The 23,785-nt window shown below is 45.9% G+C and overlaps 1 protein-coding gene and 1 long non-coding RNA gene across 5 annotated transcripts in view; one reads left to right on the forward strand and one right to left on the reverse strand.

Annotated features, from left to right (window-relative positions):
* Positions 1 to 451: 451 nt before the first annotated feature.
* Positions 452 to 22,830, reverse strand: LOC119858920. Of its 3 annotated transcripts, none has more exons than XR_005294055.2 (4): positions 9,481 to 9,572; positions 5,754 to 5,838; positions 4,939 to 5,056; positions 452 to 2,995 (listed from the first exon to the last, which is right to left on the reverse strand). It is a non-coding gene; the product is annotated as an uncharacterized LOC119858920 (long non-coding RNA). The 3 variants fall into 3 exon arrangements; XR_005294056.2 differs by having other exon boundaries at positions 4,939 to 5,537; XR_006282990.1 differs by lacking the exons at positions 4,939 to 5,056; positions 9,481 to 9,572 and adding an exon at positions 22,820 to 22,830 and having other exon boundaries at positions 452 to 2,942.
* IRAK2 (interleukin 1 receptor associated kinase 2) overlaps positions 9,564 to 23,785 on the forward strand; it is a 35,950-nt gene continuing 21,728 nt past the window's right edge. Inside the window, exons 1-2 of one of the 2 annotated variants that reach the window (XM_038410979.2) lie at positions 9,564 to 9,996; positions 15,824 to 16,003. In XM_038410979.2, coding sequence (XP_038266907.1) covers positions 9,867 to 9,996; positions 15,824 to 16,003 — 310 coding nt within the window. In that variant the 5' untranslated portion in view covers positions 9,564 to 9,866. The remainder of the gene's footprint in view (positions 9,997 to 15,823; positions 16,004 to 23,785) is intronic. The other variant, XM_043519796.1, reaches the window with a different exon arrangement.

The raw sequence follows: 23,785 nt of genomic DNA on the forward strand, positions 1-23,785 counted from the left end.
GCTTCATGGCAGCTTTGCAAGGTGGCCCCACCACACCCACAGACCACCTGACGCCGAGAAGAGGACTAGGGAAGAACATGTTCTGTGAGATCCAGCAAGCCAGTGCCGCATCCGACGGTGAACAAAGGGCTTGGAGGGCCAATGTGACCGACAGCATGGAGAAAGACAGAGAATACAGGAAAAAGGACCAGGAATCCCAGCACAATAAGGAGAGAGAACAGTACCAGAACATAATAGGTCTTCTCAGGCAGCAAACTAAAATGCTGCAGACCTAGGTGCAGGGCTGAATTTATCTTTTGTGGGCCCTGGCACCCGGACTGTGGCCCCACCCCATGCTCTGCCCATGCTCCACCCTCTGAGGCTGTGCCCCAACTCAGCCTCTCACCCCCCTCCCAAACTCAGCTTCTTCGCCCAAGAACCCCCCCCACCGCTTGCACAGAGGGGATGGGGGCAGAGATTAGCAAGCAGGTCTTCCTGGGGAAGAGGCCAAGTGGGGGCAGGGCCTTGGGGAAGAGCAGGAGCAGGGACTGAGTATAGGTGGGGTTTTGGGGCAGAGAGCAAGCAGAATGTGGGGTGGGGCCAGGCTTCAGAGCCCCTCCAGCAGCAATGGCACCACTGTAAACCTAGCACTGCTCAGGTTGACATACCATGGTACAATCCTCCCTAACGAGTAGCTGTGTCACCCCTGCCCAGGAACCTTAAGTGCCTTACAATGCTCTGGTTGAAGCAGCTCCCCCCTGGGCCACTCACAAATAGTCTTCCAGCATGCAAGCCAAATCCTGTACGTTTGTGTGTAACTGCAGCCTGCCAGCCACACTGGGTTACACTCTGGCTCTCACCAGCCTGGATTATGCTGCAGGGTGACCCCAACACAAACCCCACTTCTTAGATTTCCTCCCAGAAATGTATGTCCTGTACTGCCCAGCTGTCTCCTGGGCAATACAAGTTATATAAAGTCCGTTATTTCTTTAATAGAAATAATAGGCACATAACTTGTCACTCCAAATGGAGTTTCCCCAGACACTTCAATTTAAACACACTGGATTAGATGAAACAAGTTTATTAACTATAAAGAGAGGAATTTGAGTACAAGTAATGAGGCATAAAAATCAGAAATAGTTACAAGAAAAACAAACAAATGATGTTAAATTCAGAGCAAAATTGTCTCAACACATGCTTTCAGCAGTCTTACTGACCAAGCACCCTTCCCCCAGTCCAACAGCTGCTTACTTTGTTCCTTCAGGTGCAGTGAATTGATGGGAAGGGAGGGGGAAGAGGGAAAAGAGTGCCTTGGGGTGTTCGTCCTTCCTTTTTATAGTTTCAGTCCTCCTAACAGAGTTTGCTCACCACTACAGCACCTCCTGCTGTCCCATGGATTAGCTTTGCTAACCAGTGCACCTTCTTCTGGTGTTGTCTTTCTGCTGTCACTTCTGCTCCTGTACCTATGTCAGTCCAAGGACCACAGCGTCCTCTTCAGGACACAGCCCTCTGACTGTGCTGCGCTCTGTGCTCCCCGCTTCTAGGGGACAGTATCACAGTCCCTCAGTCCAGCCACTTCCTCAGTGGTGAGTGAGGGGGGACCCAGGCTCACCCACTACTCCAGGTCCCAGCCCAGGGACCCTGTAGATGGCCACCACTTGCTGCGTCCTCTCTGCCTCCTCAGTTCATTTCCCTGGGCCACTTTCTCGTAGCCCCCAGCACCTTCTTTACCCTTACCTCAGGGCTTCAGCCCACCAGTCTTAGCAGCTAGCCATGAGTTCTCTCTAGCCTTCCCAGTCCCTGCTAGCAGCACTACTCTGACCAGGGTACTAGCACTTCTTCCTCATGCTAAGAGCCTGATCCTCCCTCCTCAAGCTCCAGATAACTACTAAACTTACTCTGCCCTGCAGCTCTTCTTATATCAGCCTGCCCAGCCCTAATCGGCTGCTCCTCACAGACCTTTTCCTATTGGCTGCTTTTCACACAGCTGCCCTAGGGCTCTGTTAACCCCTTATGGCCCAGTGTGGGGCAGACACCCCATCACAGTTCCCTGCCTGAAATACATTTCCAGCTGGGTACCAGGAGACAAAAAGTCTATGCGGAAGGATGTTCCCTGGTGCTTTTTTTGCACCTGTTTGAACTTCTTTTGTTTCCCTTCCTGCTTGATGACTCTGTTTATTGCTTAAATGCAAATTAAGCAGAGCACACATTCCTTTGTTTGAGACAAACCTGTTTGCCAACTGACTTTGGAACATATCTTAACACCACCATACACAGTGGCGGATTACTATATGGGCCCACGGGGCCTGTGCCCAAGGGCCCTGGCCAATTGGGGGGCTCCCACAGGTCAGAACTCCTCTCCCCTCTGCCCCACCACCCTGGTCCTCCTCTTCCCCCTGAGGCCCTACCCCGGCCAGGTCAGATACCGGAGCTGTGGCAGAGTGAGCATATACCTCCCGCCCCCGCCCCAGACGGAGCTGGCCCCCCAAGCTGCTCTCCTTTCTCCTCCTTCCTGTGAGGATTTGCCCCCCGGAGCCCCTCTCCCTCCCATGTGGGGCTGCCCCCGCAACCCTTCTCCTTCCCACATCCCTCCTGTGTGGAGCTGGCCTCCCCAAATTCCTCTCCTTCTACAATGTGATTATCACTCACTTTTCCACTGTCAATACATCTCTCATTCTGGCATCCATGCGCTGGAGGGCTGGGGCGAGCTAGGAAAACAGATCCAGGAATGTGAGCTTTTGCAGCTGAAAGTTCTGCAGCTCATCATCCCAAATCTGAATTATCATGTGATCCCACTAGTCAGTGCTTATTTCTCAGGCCAAGAAGAGATGCTCCATCATCTGCAGCTGCTCCATGAATGCACCAACAAACTTGAATTGTTGTTCACTATCCCTCAGGAAACTGGCCTTGAAAAAATCATCATGTCCCTTGTTGTTGCAGTATTTCCAGCGGAATTGTGTATTCTGTATTTGCAACGTTCATGAGAACAGTGCAGCACTCTGTGGGCTCCATGCTTCTGTCAAAGGTGATTGAAAAAGTGTCATGTGAGTTTGTGGGATTTTTTTTAAAAGAAATGCAAAAATTATAAAGTATGGATGGCATTCTGGGATGGAGAAAATTGCATGCTGGGAACTTGACCCCTAGCTCCCAGAGATCCCTGGGAAAGTCATTTCTATCTCAACACATAACAATATTTCCCCAAAACCATAGGTGCCGACTCCGTGGGTGCTCTGGGGCTGGAGCACCCACAGAAAAAAAAAATAGTGGGTGCTCAGCACCCAGCAGCCACCTGCCCATCAGCTGTTAGGCTTAAGTAATGTGTCCCAGCCAATTGGTGGTGCTGGACATCTCCCCAAGTCAGGAGCTTCATGGGAGGGATTCTTTGTGAGCTAGAGCTTTCCTAGCTCCCTTCTCTATCAGTTCAGGTGAGCGACTAGGTGGTGGCCATGGTCCAAGCACTGCCTGTGGGCTTGGGTTTGAGGCCCAGGAGTCCTCACAGATAGTGTGTAGCACAATGAGATACTACTCCGGTGCACTAACCTTTACATCAACATAAGCACTCCTGGTGGTGCAAGTAACCAAGTATGCATGCACCCGAGTGATATACAAACTTCAGCACCTGTATGCTGACGAACCTGGGTCAATCAGTTTGTAGTGTCAACATGGCCTAAGGAACTAGGGAAAGGATGTAGATAGCTCTGCAGATTGATAACTGTATATAGAGCCTCTTACCCCTCAGTTATGTAGCCTGGTTCCTAGTGAATGAAACTGTATCTCTCTGAAAGCTGTTAAGTTAAATGACTGGGTGGTTCTCAGTCCAGTTCCTAGTTCCACTTCATTTAAAACCACTATCACAATTGAAAATATTGTTGACAGTCTCCAAGAGAACAAAGATTTGAGTGGGAGTAGTTCCTGGAGGTGAGGATGGAAGAGGCTGTGGGATGGGGTGGGGTAGAGGACATTTCACAACTGCTCCCCACTGCCCCTGGTTTCTGGTGGATCAGCAGACTAGCCTGAGGGCCTGTTAGCAGGCAATTTTCAATAGCATCAAATTTATTTTTAACAGAGGATAAAGAAATAATATGCAATAGTTTTATCCTGGTGATAAATTAGCTCAGCAGTCTGTCATACACTGTATATCAGTTTGATTTGGTTTGGTATGGAACCAAGGGGAATACATAGTCATCTGAAAGGTTGAGAGACTGAGAGACAAGGAGTTCTATTACTACGCTTTTCTTTACTGGCAGGTTTGAAAAAAGTGTCATGCAAACAAATGACCCCCTAAGACTCAACAGCAAAGAACATCCCTTGAACCGGATGTTAGTCTTGTTGTCCCTGCCAAATTTCAAGTCAGAAAATTACATTCTGCATCCTGAAATTCCCCTGCTATTTCAATTGTACTATTTTCACACATTTTCTGCCCTAGAGCTGACCTGCCAAGTTCCCACCGACTTGGAGATAATTTAAACCATAGCAAGGAGGTTTATTATAACAATGATACTTTAACGATAGTTATGATGATCGATCTTATTCTTGTGATGGATTTTACAATATATTTCAAGAAAACATTTACATTTTTTATTTATTCATTCGTGTATTTTTAATTTCCCAATTTGGTAGTCCCAACTTGATAACCTTGCCTAACCTGTCATGTGCAGTGTTCAGTGTGTGCTGGTACACAGCTATCACATCTCCCCTCCCCAAAAGGTGGCAGTGTTGGGTGAAATGATTCCTGTATTAGTTAAGGGATTTGGACCCTGGGTGATGACAGGCACCATAGAAATGACAATTATTCCTACTAAATCACCCGCAGTAACTGTCCAAGGGATTGAGAGGAGCACACAGAAATATGGAATCCTGGCTAATATGACATTATTTAACAGGAAGAGTTATCAAATATGTCCACAAAATATATAGGGAAGTATATAGTTTCAGTTTGAAAAGTGATTCTTCAGTTACCTTGACTATGGCTGCATTTCATTGGTGGGCAAAAATTTCTTCCATTTTTTTTCCCTCAGTTGCCCAGTGAGGCAATGAGCCCACAGATCTCTCATTCCTGGCTGCTACTGCCCAGTGCCTGCCAGGGAAAGTGTCATGTCAGAGACAATAAGGAAAACATGAGTTTCTACTTCCCTGCCTCCAGTCAACCACTTAGGATAGTAACTTCTCTCTCCCACCTCCCAGTCAATGATCTATAAAAGGCCCCCTTTTCTCCCACGCAGGGTAGAGAGGAGCAGGCAGGAGCGGTGATGGGGAAGTATGGGAAAATGGTTGAATGGCTAGGGGAACTTACTGAATTATTGTCATAACATCGGTATTACTAAACCCCTCAACTGTTAAAAAATCAAGTGTCAGGCCCCAATAAATCACAAGATTACTTTAAAAATCATGATATTTTAAATTATAATACATTTGGAATTCTTTGTCCTGTCTTCTGGTTTTTGAACCGTTAGGTGACACTCAGGTCACATTTTCCAGCTTTTCTCTGAATCCATGAGGGCTAGTAATTTAAATTGGTTTTAAGGAAACTCAGATTCTCATTACTTCAATGGCTGGAGCTGTAAGAAAACCACCAAAAATGGCAAGACTCATGTAAAATTGTGAGAGCTGGCAACACTATAACATAACTTAAAGTATATGCATATGAAAAGAGACAGGTAAACTTAAAATATGACAAGACTGATGATAATATTTTTAATTAAATAGAAAAATTTATAGGGTTAAATATAAATAAAATAACAGAAAAAGGAAAAAGTTAAGAATAATTTACATACATTGCAAGCTGTTTCATGTGGATGGAATGAGTCTATGCGGGTGTAAGGATCTGCCCATGTGGATCATTTTGCAGGACTGTATAAACTAAATACAAAAATGCAAGGGTTAAAATAATTGAAAAAGAACAACAAAAGTCAAGGGCTATATATCTTTTTAAATAATTGGACTAAGGCAAAGGGTTCAGTGAAAAAGTATTTTAAAATATAAAATAGTTTAATAATGTTACAAATGACATTTTTTAAAATCAAAAATTATAATTAGTGATAACACAACACAAAAGGCAGGTTAAATATAAAACATATAGAAGAGAAGAATTAAAATGTCTAGAAAAAGAATATCTCTGGGGTGTGGGTTAAATGTAATTTTAAAAATAAAGCTATGAATTTGAGAGGAATGATGGTCCAACTCAATTAGGGTGGATGTGGCCCATTTCCAACAGTTGACAAGAAGGGGTAAATATCAACAGAGGGAAAATTAGTTTTTGTAGAGACCCAGCCACTCGCAGTCTTTATTCAGGCCTAATTTGATGGTGTCAAATTAGCAAATTAATTCCAATTCTGCAGTTTCTTGTTGAAGTCTGAAACTGCAGAACTGGAATTAATTTGCAAACTTGACACCACCAAATTAGGCCTGAATAAAGACTGGGAGTGGCTGGGTCACTACAGAAATAATTTTCCCTCTGTTGATACTCACTCCTTCTTGTCAACTGTTGGAAATAGGCCAGATCCACCCTAATTGAATTGGCCTTGTTAGCACTGACGCCCTGCTCAGTAAGACAACTCCCATCTGTTCATGTGCTGTGTATTTATACCTGCCTGCTGTATTTTCCACTCCATGCATCTGATGAAGTGGGTTATAGCCCAGGAAAGCTTATGCCCAAATAAATTTGTTAGTCTCTAAGGTACCACAAGGACTCCTCGTTACTTTTCTCTGAGCAAAGCTTGTACTCCACTATGTCTTCCAGAGAAGTTTGTAGCTCCATCAAATGCACAAGCAGCCATCTGTTTGGGGTTCAATTGACAATCATTTAACTCTTCTAAGATGTCACAGATGCAGCTAATGTGTCTTCTATAACCTGAACATTTAGAATGCATCTACTGGCCTACCATGGACATCAAGTAACATATGCAATGACTTAATACTTGATGCCTATTTGCACTGGAGCTTCATTAGCCATGTATGCATATATTTTGAATACGGTGAGAGAGTTCTTCACTTTTTCAACTGCTGAGTCTTTCACTGTTGCACTGCATGCTCCTAGAGAGTCAGTTGAGTTTTTTTCAGAAAGATAGCGAGTATTTGCCAGTCTTGTTCAAAACCAATGTCCAACTTCAGGATTAACAAGTGACAGTGCACTTAATATTGGCCTCCAGTTTGTACTGTGTGGTATCTCTTACTTAAATAGAAAATATGGTGCAACAGCTATTCACATAAACTGAGTTGTGTCTCCACATTCTTAACAGCCTCATTAAGTACTTCTAAAATTGGCTTTGATAGTGACTGGCTTATAAGGCTTTCTGCAAGTTGATGCAGTCCAGAGGCATGGTGTTTTGCAGCTTTTTCATATAGGTTGTCAGTATTGGCTTAGCTGATCAGTCTGGCAAACCAAGCCCCTCCATTTTTACTATATAAATCCATGATATGCCCACATCTTGAATACTACATGCAGTTCTGGTCACCCCACCTCAAAAAAGATATATTGGAATTGGAAAAGGTAAAAAAAAGGGCAACAAAAATTATTAGGGGTATGGAATAGATTCCATAGGAGGAGAGATTAAAAAGACTGGGACTTTTCAGCTTGGAAAAGAGACGACTAAGAGGGGATACGATAGAGGCTTATAAAATCTTGACTCGTGTGAAGAAAATGAATAAGGAAGTGTCATTTACCCCTTCACTTAACACAAGAACCAGGGGTCAATCAATTAAATTAACAGGCAGTAAGTTTAAAACAAACAAAAGGAAGTATTTCTTCACACAGCACACCGTCACCCATGTAACTTTTTGCCAGGGATGTTGTGAAGGACAAAATTATAACAGGGTTCAAAAAAGAACTAGATAAGTTCATGGAGATTAGATCCATCAATGGCAGGATGGGCAGGGATGCAACACCATGCTCTGAGCATCCCTAGCCTCTGTTCGCCAGAAGCTGGGAGTGGACGACAGGGGATGGATCTCTCGATGATTCCCTGTACTGTTCATTCCCTCTGAAGCACCTGGAATAGTCACTGTCGGAAGACAGGATACTAGGATAGATGGACTATTGGTCTGATTCAATATGGCTGTTCTTACGTAAACATAATTATAATAAACAAGTTTAGTACAGAAACTCCCCAAGATAATGACCTCCTGAGATAGTGATGTTGTGAGATAATGACTTTAGCAAATAATGCATTTTAAAAATCTTGGCCTACTAGGAAATGTATTTATATAAGTTTCCCAGTCACAAATCTAACATTCTGTAGTGAAGTCAATAAAACATAGTCCAATGCTCTGTCCACTTCGTCCCCAATGGCCGTACACTGTCACCTTCTGCTGCCACCTGCTACTGTAACCTCTGTGAATCGGTCTCTCACCGTTCCACCCAGCTCTCAGTGATTTCAGCTCTCAAGGGGGGAACTTCACTGCTAGCACAGGCTGGGCTGTCTCTTCCACAGAAACACTATCCCACAGCAGGTCTAAGCACTTAAACCTTATCATCAGTGATTTCAGCTAGTGGTCACTTATAAAGCCCAATCAGCTCTCTCTCTCTCTCTCTCTCTCAACAGGAGAAAGAAGCAGGTCAAACAGTGCCTGTGACTCTTAAGCAGAGCCCCCACCACCAAGCAAAACATGTGTGCCCCATCACTCTTTCTTGTCACTAGGCTATAGCATCCAAACCTCCGGCTTAGGTAGTGCAGTTCAGTTGCTTAATTTGTAACAAAAGAGGTGCCAGGGCTTAAGCAAGTTTGTTACTTTCATAACTGATGTGACAAGCCCAGAGGTCCCAGGGCTATGAACAGGGGAGCCTAGAGATGCTGGGGCTCAGCCCTGGCCAGCCCTAGCACAAATTAAGCATGAGGGAGATCCCCTCATTTAGGCAAGCTAAGTACAGTCCTGCTGTCCTTTATGCATACAATAAGGATAACAACATTTCATAACCCTCACATTTAATACTTAAGTGATTTGTAACCCAACATCAGCCAAAACTGATCATTTGGGCAGCACAGCTCTGTCTACTGGACAGCTAGGCAGAGTAGGTGTGTTCATGTAAATACAGTCTGGTCCTGAAGTCTTTCCACCCACCCCTGGCTCATCACTAGCTGTCAGGGGAGAGCTCATTCAGACCTTGCTTATCAATAATTTGAAAGCATGAGGTAGGCCAACACAGCCAAAACAAATGTGCCAACATTGTCATAAACAACAGCTTTCAGAGCAGCAGCCGTGCTAGTCTGTATCCGCAAAAAGAAAAGGAGGACTTGTGGCACCTTAGAGACTAAACCCATTTATTTGAGCCTAAGCTTTCCTGAGCTACAGCTCACGTCATCGGAATGCCACAAGTCCTCCTTTTCTTTTTATAAGTAACAGCTGTGTGATGTAGCTCGTCTTTGTTCATACTTTTCAAACCCACTCCGCTTCCTCAGGTACAAGTATTTGACTCATATCCTGTGCATGCTTTTAAAGCCTGTATTAGTTTCAGTCTCAATTCAGACGTACAACCAACCGCTAAATTTGCAACCCTGCATGTACCTGGGGCTGCGGAAACCCTTGGGCGTAACTTTCAGGGAAGCAGCCCCGGCTCGTAACGCAGCTGGAGCCGCCGCCGACCCTCGGGAGGAAAAACCTATTCTACGTGTGAGGGAAATGCGGGTGACGTCACCACGTCCGGAAGAGCCGGCGTTCCTCGCTGCCGGTATACATCCGCCCCGGGGCTCGAGCCGCCCGCTGATAGGGGGACGGGCTGCTCGTGCCAGCCCCCGCAGAAGGGGCAGCGCCTGAGGCGTGTGGGATGCGCGCCAACGGCTACGCGCGGAGAGGCGCCGCAGAGCGAGCGCAGCACGCGCCGTGTGTCGCTGACGGCCCAAGCAGGGGCGGCGGCGGCGGCGGCGGCCGCAGCAGCAAGTGACTGGGCCGGAATGGCCCAGCAGCAGCCAGGCCCGGGGAGCTCCCCGCAGCCCGCTTACCTCCACACCCTCCCTGCCTGCGTGCTGGAGGATTTCTGCCAGAAGATGGACTGCCTGAACCACTACGACTGGATGCGCTTCGGTGAGAGCGGGGAGCTGAAAGGGGAAGGGGTGGAGGGTTCGCTGACCAGGAGAGAGGCAGGCAGGGGTCGAGCCGGGCTGGTGACAGGAGCAAGGGCCGAAGGCTGGAGACAAGCCCCGGCAGGGAACTCTCTGCTTTGTAAGATGGGGTCAGGCGCCAGTCACGCAGAGGATTCCTCACAGAGGCACTTTTTGGTGCTCTCTAAAGACCAGATGCTGCAGGTGGAGGGCTCGGGGCTTCACCCGCATATGGATCCATTAGCGGGATCAAGCTGCACATAACTTAGCGGTGGCTGAACCTCCATTCTATTCAGATAAGCACAGAAATACTTAGGTTTCGGAGTAGCAGCCACGTTAGTCTGTATCTGCAAAAAGAAAAGGAGGACTTGTGGCACCTTAGAGACTAACAAATTTATTAGAGCATAAGCTTTCGTGAGCGACAGCTCGCTTCATCGGATGCATTCAGTGGAAAATACAGTGGGGAGATTTATATACATAGAGAACATGACACAGTGGGTGTTGCCATACACACTGTAACAGGAGTGATCAGGTAAGGTGAGCTATTACCAGCAGGAGAGGCGGGAAGGCGGGGGCGGGGGGACCTTTTGTAGTTGATGATCACTACAAAAGTTTCCCCCCTCTCCTGCTGGTAATAGCTCACCTTACCTGATTACTCTTGTTACAGTCTGTATGGTAACACCCACTGTTTCTTGTTCTCTGTGTGTATATAAAATCTCCCCACTGTATTTTTCACGACATACATCCGATGAAGTGAGCTGTAACTCACGAAAGCTTATGCTCAAATAAATTTGTTAGTCTCTAAGGTGCCACAAGTCCTCCTTTTTCTTTTTGCGGATACAGACTAACATGGTTGCTACTCTGAAACCTGTCATGAGGATACTTAGTGTGACTTTTGGTCCCCCATCCCAGCCAGGCTCCCAGCTCCCACATTCCCTGAAAGGCTTTCCACCCTTCTCTCTTGCCACTCCACTACCATTGTTTTCTACACTATTGATTCCATTCTCTAATCCAGCGCTTCTCAAACTCTTTGTAATAGCGACCCCTTTCACACAGCAAGCCTCTGAGTGTAGAGCTAGGATGGAGGGGCTCAGCCTCGCACACAGGCACCAGTTTCTTCCATTCTCCAGGGGTGCTCAAATCCCGCTTAGCTCCAGGCTCTGCTCCCACTCCACCCTCTTCCCCAAGACCCTATCCCCACTTTGCTTCTTCCTGCCCCTGCTCTGCCCTTGCCCCTCCTCTTCCCAACCCTTGCGCCTTCTGCATGCTCTGGAAGATCATGGCGGGTGGGAGGTGCTGGGTGGGAGGGGAGCTGATTTTTTTGCTGTGGGTGCTTGAGGGCTGGAGCACACATGGAGTTGGCGCCTATGGTCTCACACAGGGCCCCACCATGCACAAGTCTGACAGCTCGCGACCCCCATATAATAACCTCACCACCCCAGTTTGAGAAACCCCGTTCTAATCCCATCAGTCCCACCCTGGTTTGGAGATTTTATGGTTCCCGTTTCTTTGCCCTGTTTCTTCGTTCTTGTTTATCCACCTTGTTTGTATGCTAAATTTACCTCTGAATACATTGATTTTTCCAACGGTAGAGATGGACCTGTATCAAAACTCCAGATTCAAACAACCCTGACCTGATTCCTTTGCTACTTGACTTCTCTCCTTATTTTATATCTTTTGATTTCACCTACCACTTTCCTTACAATTCTTATGACATTTTCTCTACTGAAATTATTATTTATTCAGTGCCAGAGGTGTGCATGGACTCTTTGAGAGACAGGCATACCCAGATTATCCAGTTACTGGATATTCACATTTCAAATTATCCAACATTTGTTTCTGTCCCCCAAATCCACATTTTGTCTTGAAAGAGAAAATCGTTTATCCCAAACCCCAAGAGTCTGAAGGTCAAAGAACAGGTCCCTGCAGCTTGCAGACTAAATTAGAGAAACACAGTGAACAATAAGAAAAGGAGTACTTGTGGCACCTTAGAGACTAACCAATTTATTAGAGCATAAGCTTTCGTGAGCTACAGCTCACTTCATCGGATGCAATTTTTTACACCAGATGCATCCGATGAAGTGAGCTGTAGCTCACGAAAGCTTGTGCTCTAATAAATTTGTTAGTCTCTAAGGTGTCACAAGTACTCATTTTCTTTTTGTGAATACAGACTAACACGGCTGCTACTCTGAAACAGTGAACAATGACAGACCATGGAGAAAGGACAAAGGGAGCAGTAATAGAGGATCATAAACTAAATTCCATCCCAGCTCCAATGGTAACTCCATTGGGCCAGATTAAGGGGAAATATGTAAGCAGAGAAATTTAAACTCTGACACTAATTTAATTTACCAAGTGTAAGGGAGTCTAAAGCATTTGCAGCCACTTGACTGGATAAACAAGTGAAGAGAGAAGCAACGTCCAAGACTGTGAAGTGTGAGAATAGGGAGCAGCAGTGTTTCCTGCCAGAGCCTGCTTGTGAGTGAATACGCCTGCCCTCCCGCCTCCACCACCTTAGAAGGAGATTATGATTAAAAACTGCTATGAGGATCGCTTTAGATGAACGGTCTGAACTGTGGACCGTGACCTTGTGGGTGCACAGGAATTCCCCACGCTGGAGCAGCGCCTACTGCGAGCCCTCAGGGACAAGGCTGGAGGGTCCGGGACTGTCTGTAGCAGAAGGGGCATAAGCATTGATTCTTGCTTGCTGGAAAGCACATATTTAGTAATGCGTGAAGGCTGGGAAGCTGCTTATACTTTGGCAATAAAACCAGTTATACTTGTGCACCTGGTGTGGCTTAATTGAGTGTATCTAAGCCTCCCCCGCGCGCCCCCCCCACCTTTGGCTCAACGCTGATGTAACTGCCCCACTATGCCAACTTAATAATTCCACCTCCAGGAGAGGCGTAGACTCAGTATTGATGTAGTTAGGTCAGTGCAGTGTCAATGTAGACACTGCATTGTTTATGTCGACCGTTACTGGCTTTCAGAAGCTGTCCCACAATGCCTCACACTGACACTACACGCGCTCCTGGTGAGGAGGCACACCGCTGACACAAGGATTGTAGTGTGGACATACAAAAGTGATTTAATTATTGCAGCAGGTATATGCCAAAGTAACTTAGGTCGACATAATTTTGTAGTGTAGACATAACTATGCCAGAAAAAACCCCAGTATAGATGCAGCTACACCAACAGAAAAGTGCTTCTGTGGGCATAGCTAATGTCACTTGGGGCTGCAGTGTTACTATGCTGACAAAAAAAAACCACCTTCTGTTGACAAACTGTAGTATATGGCATGTCTACACTACTGCAACTATAGCGATGCTGCTGCTGTAGTGCCTATAGTGTAGATGCTTCCTATAGCGACAGAACAGTTTTTTCCATCTAAATACATAATCCACCTCCCCAAGCGGTGGTTGTGAAGCTGATGAAAGAATTTTTCCATCATCCTAGCTGCATCTACACCAAGGGTTAGGTTTGCTTAACTATGGCCCTCGGGTGTGAATTTTTCATACCCCCGAGAGAGAGAAGTAGGTTGATCTAAAGTTTAATTGTAGACCAGAGTATAGACAAGGACTAAATTACAGTAACGTTAGGCCTGGTCTATACTAAAAATTAGATCAACCTAGTTATGTTGCGCAGTGTTGGGAAAAATGTCTTCTGTCAGTCTACCTACCACCTCTCAGAGATGCGGATTAACTACATCAACAGAAAAACCCTTTCCATCGATGTACAAAACGTCTACTATGGCACTACAGTGACACAGCTGTAGTGCCATAGCTGTGCCAGCTGTAGTGTAGACATATCCTTAGATTGCTTCTAGCCTCACTTAGGCCTTCTGTATACTAGAAAACTGCACTACTTTTCCAGTAGGTTTCTTTGACCGTTCACTAACTATGGTTTGTCCTTATCTACTCTTGCAACTAAACTTTAATATAGCTCTCATTCAGCTAAACTGATGTTTCCTAGTGTAGGTAGGGCCACAGACTCACTGCTGAATTTAGCCCATTGATTTCAGGGGCATCACACCAGGTATTTAATTTGGTCTCACTTTGGTGTAAAACAGGGGTTGGCAACCTATGGCACGCGTGCCAAAGACAGCATGCAAGCAGATTTTTAATGGCATACTGCTGCCTGCCGGGTCCCAGCTGCCGGCCCCCGCTCAGCCCGCTGCCGAACCCAGGCTGGGACTCCAGCAGTCAGCAGCGTGCCATTAAAAATCCTGCCCGCCCCGGCCCACTCTTCTCCGCCCCCCACCTACTGCGGGGGCAGGGTGAAGAAGCTTGGTCCTGCAGGCTGCTGCTGCAGGGCAGGCAAGGTCCCCCCTCCCTCACCATGTTGGGTTCCTGCCCCTTCTCCTTTCCCTCCCTGCAGCTGATGGGCTGATGGCCCTTGTGAGGGAGGGGGAGAAGCGAGGCCCCAGCATGCTCCCTGCTCTGGGGAGGAGGCGGAGAAGAGGTGGGGACGGGGCCTTGGGTGGAATCCGGTCATATCCGCTCCAGCCCCCTGCCATGAACTGCTATGGGCAGGGGGCTGTGAGCACCCTCACACACCCCCAACCCTCTGCCCTGACTCATCCACCCCCCATACATACTCAACCCCCCATGCCCTGACTCCTGCGCCCTCCTCACACACACCCCACCCCGTGCCCTGACTCCTGCACCCCCACACATATCCAGCCCCCCTCACCTCATGCCCTGACTCTTACACCCCCCACATTCTCACCCCCACCCTGAGCACCAAATGGGAGCCCCTGCACCCCCCCACACACACATTCCTCGCACCAAATGGGAGCTGCCCAGGTAAGCACTCCACACCCAAATCTCCTGCCCCAACCCTGAGCTCCCTCCCTCAGTCTAGCTCCCGGCCAGACCCTACATCCCAACACCCAGCCTTGTTCTCGGTGCACTCCCACCCTCAGCTCAGTGCAGAGAGAGTGGAAGAGAATGGGCTAGAACCAGGGAGAAGGTAGGTACCCACTCTATGTGGGCAGGGCCGGGATCCCAGACCAGCAGCAGGCTGAGCAGGGCCAGCAGCCAGGACCCTGGCTGGCAGGAGCCGGCAGACAGAACCTCAGACTGACAGCGGGCTGAGCCGCTCAGCCCACTGCCGGTCTGGGGTCCCAGGTGCCGGCCCCGCTCAGCCTGCTGCCGGTCTGGGGTTCTGGCTGCCAGCCCCTTGCCAGCCGGGGTCCCGGCCGCAGGCCCTGTTCAGCCTGCTGCCGGCCTAGGTGAATGGAACCCCAGGCCAGCAACAGGGTGAGTGGGCCAGCGGCGTAAGATCAGCATTTTAATTTAATTTTAAATGAAGCTTAAACATTTTGAAAACCTTGTTTACTTTACATACGACATAGTTTAGTTATAATAGACTTGTAGAGAGAGACCTTCTAAAAAATGTTAAAATGTATAACTGGCACATGAAACCTTAAATTAAAGTGAATAAATGAAGACTCTGCACACCACTTCTGAAAGGTCACCGACCCCGGTGTAAAATATCAGGGGCACTGGAAGTTGCATGGAAAATGTGGAGAAAAGTGCAGGGAGTTTTGCCAATTTGTTTTTGTGAGTCTCTAAAAATTTCAAGAAATGTTTCCATTTTTACCAAACATTTAGCACCTCTTACTCCAGGGAACCAATTTTTCTTGAGACTCGCATTATGATCTTCTTTATTCGTAATTTATCGTGTACCTGTTTTTTTAATTGTTGTGCAAATGTAAACTAAATGAGCATATGCAATAGGCTCGGACTTCCCCCGCTTGTGTTTTTCTTCTACTTTTTATAAGAGAAATATCCCTTCTTTACCTTTAGCCTCTTACGTAATAACTGATCAAACAGAGCTGCGGAAAATCAAATGCATGGAGAAGACGGGAATCAGCATAACGAGAGAACTCATGTGGTGGTGGGGAGTGAGGCTAGCAACAGTCCAACAGTTACTGGAACTTCTCCAAGGACTGCAGCTCTACCAAGCAGCAAAAGTGATTCTGGACTGTGAGTAGATGATCTTTCTCCCTGAGAGGAACTTATTGTATTTTATATTCAAACTGGAACAGATACAGAGAAGGGCTACTAGGATGATCCAAGGAATGGAAAACTTGTCTTATGAAAGGAGACTCAAGGAGCTTGGCTTGTTTAGCCTAACTAAAAGAAGTTTGAGGGGAGATATGATTGCTGTCTATAAATATATCAGAGGGATAAATACCGGAGAGGGAGAGGAATTATTTCAGCTCAGTACCAATGTGGACACAAGAACAAATGGGTATAAACTGGTCATTGGGAAGTTTAGACTTGAAATTAGACGAAGGTTTCTAACCATCAGAGGAGTGAAGTTTTGGAATAGCCTTCCAAGAGAAGCAGTGGGGGCAAAAGATCTATCTGGCTTTAAGATTAAACTTGATAAGTTTATGGAGGAGATGGTATGATGGGATAATGTGATTTTGGTAATTAATTGATCTTTAAATATTCAGGGTAAATAGGCCAAATCCACTGAGATGGGATATTAGATGGGTGTGATCTGAGTTACTGAGGAAAGAATTTTCTATAGTATCTGGCTGGTGAATCTTGCCCATATGCTCAGGGTTTAGCTGATCACCGTATTTGGGGTCAGGAAGGAATTTTCCTCCAGGGCAGATTGGAAGAGGCCCTGGAGGTTTTTCACCTTCTTCTGTAGCATGGGGCATGGATCACTTGAAGGAGGATTCTCTGCTCCTTGAAGTCTTTAAACTACAATTTGAGGACTTCAGTAGCTCAGACATGGGTGAGGTTTTTCATAGGAGTGGGTGGGTGAGATTCTGTGGCCTGCATTGTGCAGGAGGTCAGACTAGATGATCAGAATGGTCCCTCTGACCTGAGTATCTATGAATCTATATTAGGCAATGTAAACCCTAGCACTACAGCTGCGCCGCCCAGAGCACTAAGACAGGCAGCCGTGCCACCTGGCTGGAGCCAGCCATGTCACCACGCAGCACAGAGCACAGGGTCAGGCTGCAGCTCTGCAGCTGCGCTGCCCGGCAAGAGCTTGCAACCCCAGCTGGCAGCACAGTGAGTTGAGGCTGTGGGGGAAGGGGAATGGCAGGGCAGGGGCCAGGGGCTAGCCTCCAAGGCCAGGAGCTCAGGAGCTGGGCAGGAGGGTCCCATGGGCCAGATGTGGCCTGTGGGCTGTAGTTTGCCCACCTCTGTTTTAGCACCATCTCTCTCTAAATAGTCCTAGTCTTTTTTTTCTGTGTCTCCATATGAACGTTTTCCCAGGCCTCTAATAATTTTTATCACCTGTCTGTGAACAGCCTCTGTTTCTGCTATATCACTTTAGATATAAGGTGCCTAGAATTTGAACAAACCACTGACTTATAAAAAGGCATTATGAAATAATACCATTCCTTTCAATACCTTATGTATCCAAGTTATGTTTGTGTTTCTGACTACACATTGAGGAGACCTTTACAGATATTGGCCACCTCATACTCATAATGCCCATGTAAAAAACTGTCCCTGTTTTAGAGATGGGGGAACTGAGGCACAGGGAGGTTAAGTGACTTGCCCCAAATTGCACAGGGAAAAACTGAGCCAGAATAAGCTCCCAATTTCTAATTCTATGCTAAATCCAGTGGGCCATGTTGCCTTTGCATTTCGGTGCCCTGGTCATAGGGAATGTCTACTCATAGTGTCAGCAGGTTTTATTCTTATCTGTCCAAGGAAGAACAGATCTTATCAATTAGAGATGAACCAAAACTCGGATCCAAACATCACTCAAGTAAATTGCAGGAATGAAGTATGCTCTGCAACAGGCAGAAGGCACTCAGCATTTAGCAGGACAGGGCCTGGGATGACAAACTTGGCTCTGGCTGTTTCTTCATGCCAGTCAAACTGGTAACAAGACATTTGATTGAAGGATGGTATCAAGGCCTTAACATTATACACTGGATGTCAGTTTATTTATGGCACATCAGAGGAATGTTGATCCTGTCCGTGGCAAATAACGGTGATACTCAGCACATCCATAGTGCTTTGCAAATATTGACTACACCCTAGTGCATCAGCTATCTAAGTTCCTCAGATAAATTACCAGGGTTTCAGGTACTTGGAGGCTGAGTTAATACTGTAGTAGACAAAATAATAGCTGGCTTGAGGAGATTGAAACATACACGTTAAACAGCCTACAGACCTTCTGTTTTAGTTGTCCTGGAAAATGCAGTTTTACTCTTAAGTGATTAAGGGCCAAAAATCTCACCTTCCTTAATCAAGCAAAATTACCATTGGTTTCAGAAGGTGTTTTGCTCAGTTAACATCATTGGGCCAATGCAAAAATGGCACCTTCTTACTTAATAGATATACCCCCGGTCTGAATTCAGGATCACATCTACCCTTTGTAAGAGAAAGAAACCTTATTCTTATCCACCCTGTAGAACCAATAGAGCTATGGGAAAATGAGCTGGTATCTATTCTGACTTGCACGTTCTAAACTAAGGTTTTGTCTACACTAGCACTTTTGTTGATCAGGGGTGTGAAAACACCCCACCCTTGACTAACATAAATTCACCAACAAAAGTGCCAGTGTGGACAGCGCTATGTCGGCAGGAGACACTCTCCTACCGACATAGCTACCATTGCTCATTGGTATAATTACGCCGGCAGGAGAGCTCTAGCAGCAGGCTTAGAACGGCTACATGGGAAGCTTGGCAGCTGTTTAACTGCAGTGGTACACCTGTGCACCTAGCCTAAGGTTGCAGGTCTAGCTGTTAGGAAAAAAAAATCTTCTTTCTTTATAAATGAAGCAAATTTGATTTGGATGTCACTAAGACAATAAATATGGAATCCCACAATAGTGTTTTTAAAGTCACTTTTCACACAGTCACACTTTAAACTCTAATTAGAAGCAGCCATTAAAATACTATACTCCACCCCCTCCCCACAAAGGAATCCTGGATCCACCTTTGGTTTTGTGCTTGCTCAGTGCAGGGTGTTCCTGGCATTTCTGAGTAATCCTATTATGTACACCATGCTGTAATGATTTCAGAGAGAAAATCAGCTGCATTCTTTCCTTTGGAGAAAGCAGTTTGGAACTGGACATAAAAACCTCTCCTCACTTTTTTTAATTGCATGCAAGGAACAGCAATTTGCAACCTGATTTTTATCTTTTTCCAGGAAGTCTGTTCCTCAGCTAGGTGTGATGTCTTTTTCTGTGGCAGGGGAATTTAATTGTTACCAGGCTTTCAAAAGTTACATTCAAAGATTTTAGGGAAATGAATTTTAATAACACCTGAAATGATGATACCACTTTTGCCCCAGGGTAGAAAGATCTGGCAGTCTCCAGCAAAGCCTTCTGTAAACAGCTGGATGACCTCAGTGTGACTCCTACTCACTTAGCGCAGGGGGTACTCCTTTATTTAATCTCATTGCACTGTAGTTTACAGACCACACGGTAATCTTCAGAGCAACTACGCAGCAAACCCAGATGCTGCATAGTAGATTTCGCTTGTTAGTTAAATCTGCTCTAATATTTGAAAATGGAAAGGGATCCTGGGTAAAATCTTGAGATTCTGTTTTTACTCAAAAACAACTCAGCCCTTACTCAGGCAAAACTTCCACTAGTCAAGGAAAGCTTTGCCTCAGCAAGGACCAAGTATAATTCCTATCTATGACTACACAAGGTATAAGGTTACGGAGAAACAGCCCTCCATATGGCAATTGTCTCCAGCAGCAGCAGACTCCCGAAGCACACGGAAAACGTAATCTCAGCTACATAGTGACACCAACCCATTCTTTCTGGATACTGATTGTTCTTCTTGTATGTATCCATGTTACAGCACTTTCTGTAACATGCAGCAGCAGAATCCCAAGCATCCAGCTCCCTGATTAGGTACAGCTCCTTCCTATCTGACCTCAGTCTCTTCTGATGTGAGTAGCTTTCCTCATCACACCCTGCTTCTATGATCCTCTGTCTATATGAAAGTTTTTGAGCTAACTGAAAGATTTTTGGGGTAAACAGGACTGTTTTGTACTCAGCAAACACCAGCAAGTCCAGGGGCTTCCCCTGTTAAAAATAGTATCTAAACAACTTCTTCCCAAATCGGAGGGGAGTAAAATCTGCCTGTAAGCTCTGCTGTAAAACTTGACTACTAGAGTGAATTTGTCCAATGCAGCCACTCTAATGGAAGTCCAGAGGAAGCTTTCCATTGAGTTTCCTGGGAATTGGATCAGGCCTTAGAGGAAAGCAAAGCTTGAGCTGTTCGAGTGAGATTATTGAGCACAATGAACTAGGAGTGGCATGTGGGAGGGCAGTAGCTGATTGGGGTCATAAAAGCCAGGAAAGTCAGACAGTGTAGTACTTTAGAAAGAAGTAATTAAGTACATTGCCTTCCTGCCCTAGAGTTGGGTTGGGGCCAATACCCCAATCTGAATTCAGGTGGATGGAATTCATACCTAGCTCTAGAGCCAAATTTCACAAATGATAATAGGTCAGCACAAAATCCAAGATGTGAGGAGACATGCATTTGGGGGGAGGTGGCAAATGTGGAATCCAGAATTGAACCTCATGGCTCAGGATCATTGCTGTTCTGCCATAATCACCAAAGAAAATGGTGTAATGAATGATGGCCTTCTGGTTAGGGCACTGGAGAAGAAGTCCAGAGATCTGCATTCAGTCTGCGATCAGCTATTCTACTGATTCTACAATTCCTGTCTGAGTTTGCGCAAATTGCTGCTCCGTATCTGAAAATTAGGAATGATAATAATAACGGTTTTGTGGGGCATATAGTAAGACTACATTTATTAATGTTCCATCTAAGATACTTATATGGTCCCCATCTCCGTAATATCTGAGTGGCTTACAATCTTTAATGTAGTTATATCTCAATACTCCTGTGGCATAAGGATTATTCTCTCCATTTATCAGATGGGGAACTGAGGCACAGGGATACATAGGGTATGTCTGTACACCAAAATAACCCTATGGCAGCAAGTCTCAGAGCCCAGGTCTACAGACCTGGACTCATGTTACAAACAGCTATGTAGACATTCCAACTTGAGCACTGAAGCCCAGGGGAGCGAGTGAGTTTCAGTGCCCAAGCAGCTATGTGGTTATTTTTGGCACCACAGCACAAACCCCAGTCTGCAGACCCAGGCTCTGAGACTTGCTGCGGTGAGGGTGGGTTGTTTGTTTGTTTGTTTGCTGACTGTGTGGATATACCCTAAACGACTTGCCCAAAGTAACATAGAAAGTCTCTGGCCATGGAGGGAACTGAACCCAGGTCTCCCAAATCCTAGGTTTGTGCCCTAGGCACTTGACCATTCTGCCAGTCTAATCCTCTCTGTGAGGTTTTCACATAAATAGTGATGTGGGGCTACTAAGCAGATAAAGTCTTATTTAACAATTATGGGTAATTTTTTTTTTTAAGTGACTAAGGGTATGTCTACGCAGCCGACATTAAAGCGCTGCCATGGCAGCGCTTTAATGTGGCTGTGTAGTTGTGGCAGCTCTCCTAGCACTGTAATAAAACAACCTCCATGAGGGGAATAGCTCCCAGCGCTGGGAGTGCGTCTCCAAGTGCTGTAGCACTATCTACACTGCCACTTTACAGCGCTGAAACTTGCATTACTCAGGGGTGTGTTTTTTCATACCCCTGAGCTAAGAACGTTTCAGTGCCGTAAGTGGCAGTATAGATAAGGCCTAAGGCTCATTTTCAAAAGTTATAAAACATAATAAATAAGAGGAACCATATTCTCCTGCATTGCTTAATAGCTAGAAACTGATCATTTTAGTGCCAGTTTATAAAAACACTGAACTAGTTTGTCCTGTGATTGCTTGATTCTACTGTAATTGGTCATGTACAGGTCTCGGGTTTTATTTCCAGCTGTAGCTTCTTATTCTCCACCAGGACCAGCAGAGGTTAAAAATGCTGTAAACGTACTTGTTCTGGCCCTGGGATTTCTGCAAGTCTCCAAGCCAGTGATACTCGCATCCCAGTGGTTCGGGAGCCTATTCAGACTTTCTCTCTCCTTATCTAATCCTCACAGCAAAATGACCAAGTATTATTTTATCAACTACAATTGGTTAATAACATTAACCGATCAGGATGCTTTTACTAACTTAGATCAGTTAATAATTAAATCGGTGTTTTAATATCATGTGCTACAAAGAGCCGCAGAAGATGCATGAAGGAGCCACTTGTGACTCGTGAGTCTGAGTATCATGGCTCTAGTCAATGAAGGAGTGGAACTGATGGCCTTTGAATGGAGACTGGTTTAGATTTTGACTGGATGATGTGGGGGGGGGGAAGCGAGAGAAGCAGGGGGGATCTGAGAGAAGAAGGGGGTTAATGCTGGGGGGAAAAAATGATGGGGAAAGGGAGGATTCAGAAGAGGGGTGAGAAGACAAATCCCCAGGGTCATCTGTGGCTCCGTCAATGTTTAGCAGCAATTTTTTAAATGATATTGTGGCTTGATCAATATTCAGTTTTGACCAATGTTCATTATAATTCAAATGTATAGAAATAAAGAACTACATTATGGTGTCTAATTGGTCATACAGTTAATTTTATTTGAATATCTTATCGCCTACTTCTACACTGCAGTTAATAGCAAAACTCCCCATTGCCTTGAGGGGCTGCAGGATTGGGCCACAATCTCTCCCCCCGCCCCCCCCAATATGCAGTAATCAGAATGGTTTATCTTATTACCTCATTGTGGGATTTCCAAAATGCGTTCAGCTGTGAGCAGAAACATGAATGGCTTGCTTTTCAGACTGTATGTCAAAGAAAAGAAAAGCTCTGAAGTCCTTGCCCTCAATATCTGTGTTTTGTGCCTTAGTACTTTATTCAGCTGAGACTCCTCAAGCAGACATGACAGAGGATAATGTGCTACTTTTTTAGTGGGCAAACAGTTTATAAAACTTAAAGGTCTGATTCTGACTAACAAACTAACACCATTGTAAAAACAGTTACTTCATGGAGTTATTCCTGATTGACCTAGGTGAGATCAGAATCAGGCCCCAAAAACTGATGTGAGAAGTTATTGGCAGATTGTTACCAAAAGGATTAGAACTCCATCAGGCCTCTTTTCTGCTCTACTCAAATGCCATTTCTGAATGTCAGGAACAGTGACTCCCCTGGACTCTTATGGTTGCATCATTTCTGTAGCTTCAGTGGTAACGTGTTTGCTGGGTATAGAGGAAGTTACAACATTCAGAAAAGGCCCTCAAAAAACCAGTGTCAGTGGGGAAAGCAGTTCTAATTTTAGAGCTTTTCATGTAGTTCAGGGGTGGCCACCCTGTGGCTCCGGAGCCACATGCAGCTCTTCAGAAGTTAATATGCGGCTCCTTGTATAGGCACCGACTCCAGGGCTGGAGCTACAGGCGCCAACTTTCCAGTGTGCCAGGGGATGCTCACTGCTCAACCCCTGGCTCTGCTCAGTTCCTGCCCTACTCCACCCCTTCCCATCCCATCCCCTGAGCCTAGGTGACCAGATGTCCCGATTTTATTGGGACAGTCCTGATATTTGGGGCTTCTTCTTATATAGGCACCTATTGCCCCCTCTCCCCCCCGTCCTGATTTTTCACACTTGGTATCTGGTCACCCTACCGTGAGCCTGCCGTGCCCTCACTCCTTCCCCTCCTCTGCAGAGCCTCCTGCACACCACGAAACAGCTGATCATGAGGTATGCGGAGGGAGGGGGGAGGCGCTGATCAGCAGGCCTGCTGGTGGGTGTGGGGATCTGATGCAGGGCTATTGACGTATTACTGTGCCTCTCTGGCAATGTACATTGGTAAATTCTGGCTCG

The sequence above is a fragment of the Dermochelys coriacea genome, chromosome 7, assembly GCF_009764565.3.
Source record: "Dermochelys coriacea isolate rDerCor1 chromosome 7, rDerCor1.pri.v4, whole genome shotgun sequence".
Lineage (NCBI taxonomy): Eukaryota > Metazoa > Chordata > Testudines > Dermochelyidae > Dermochelys > Dermochelys coriacea.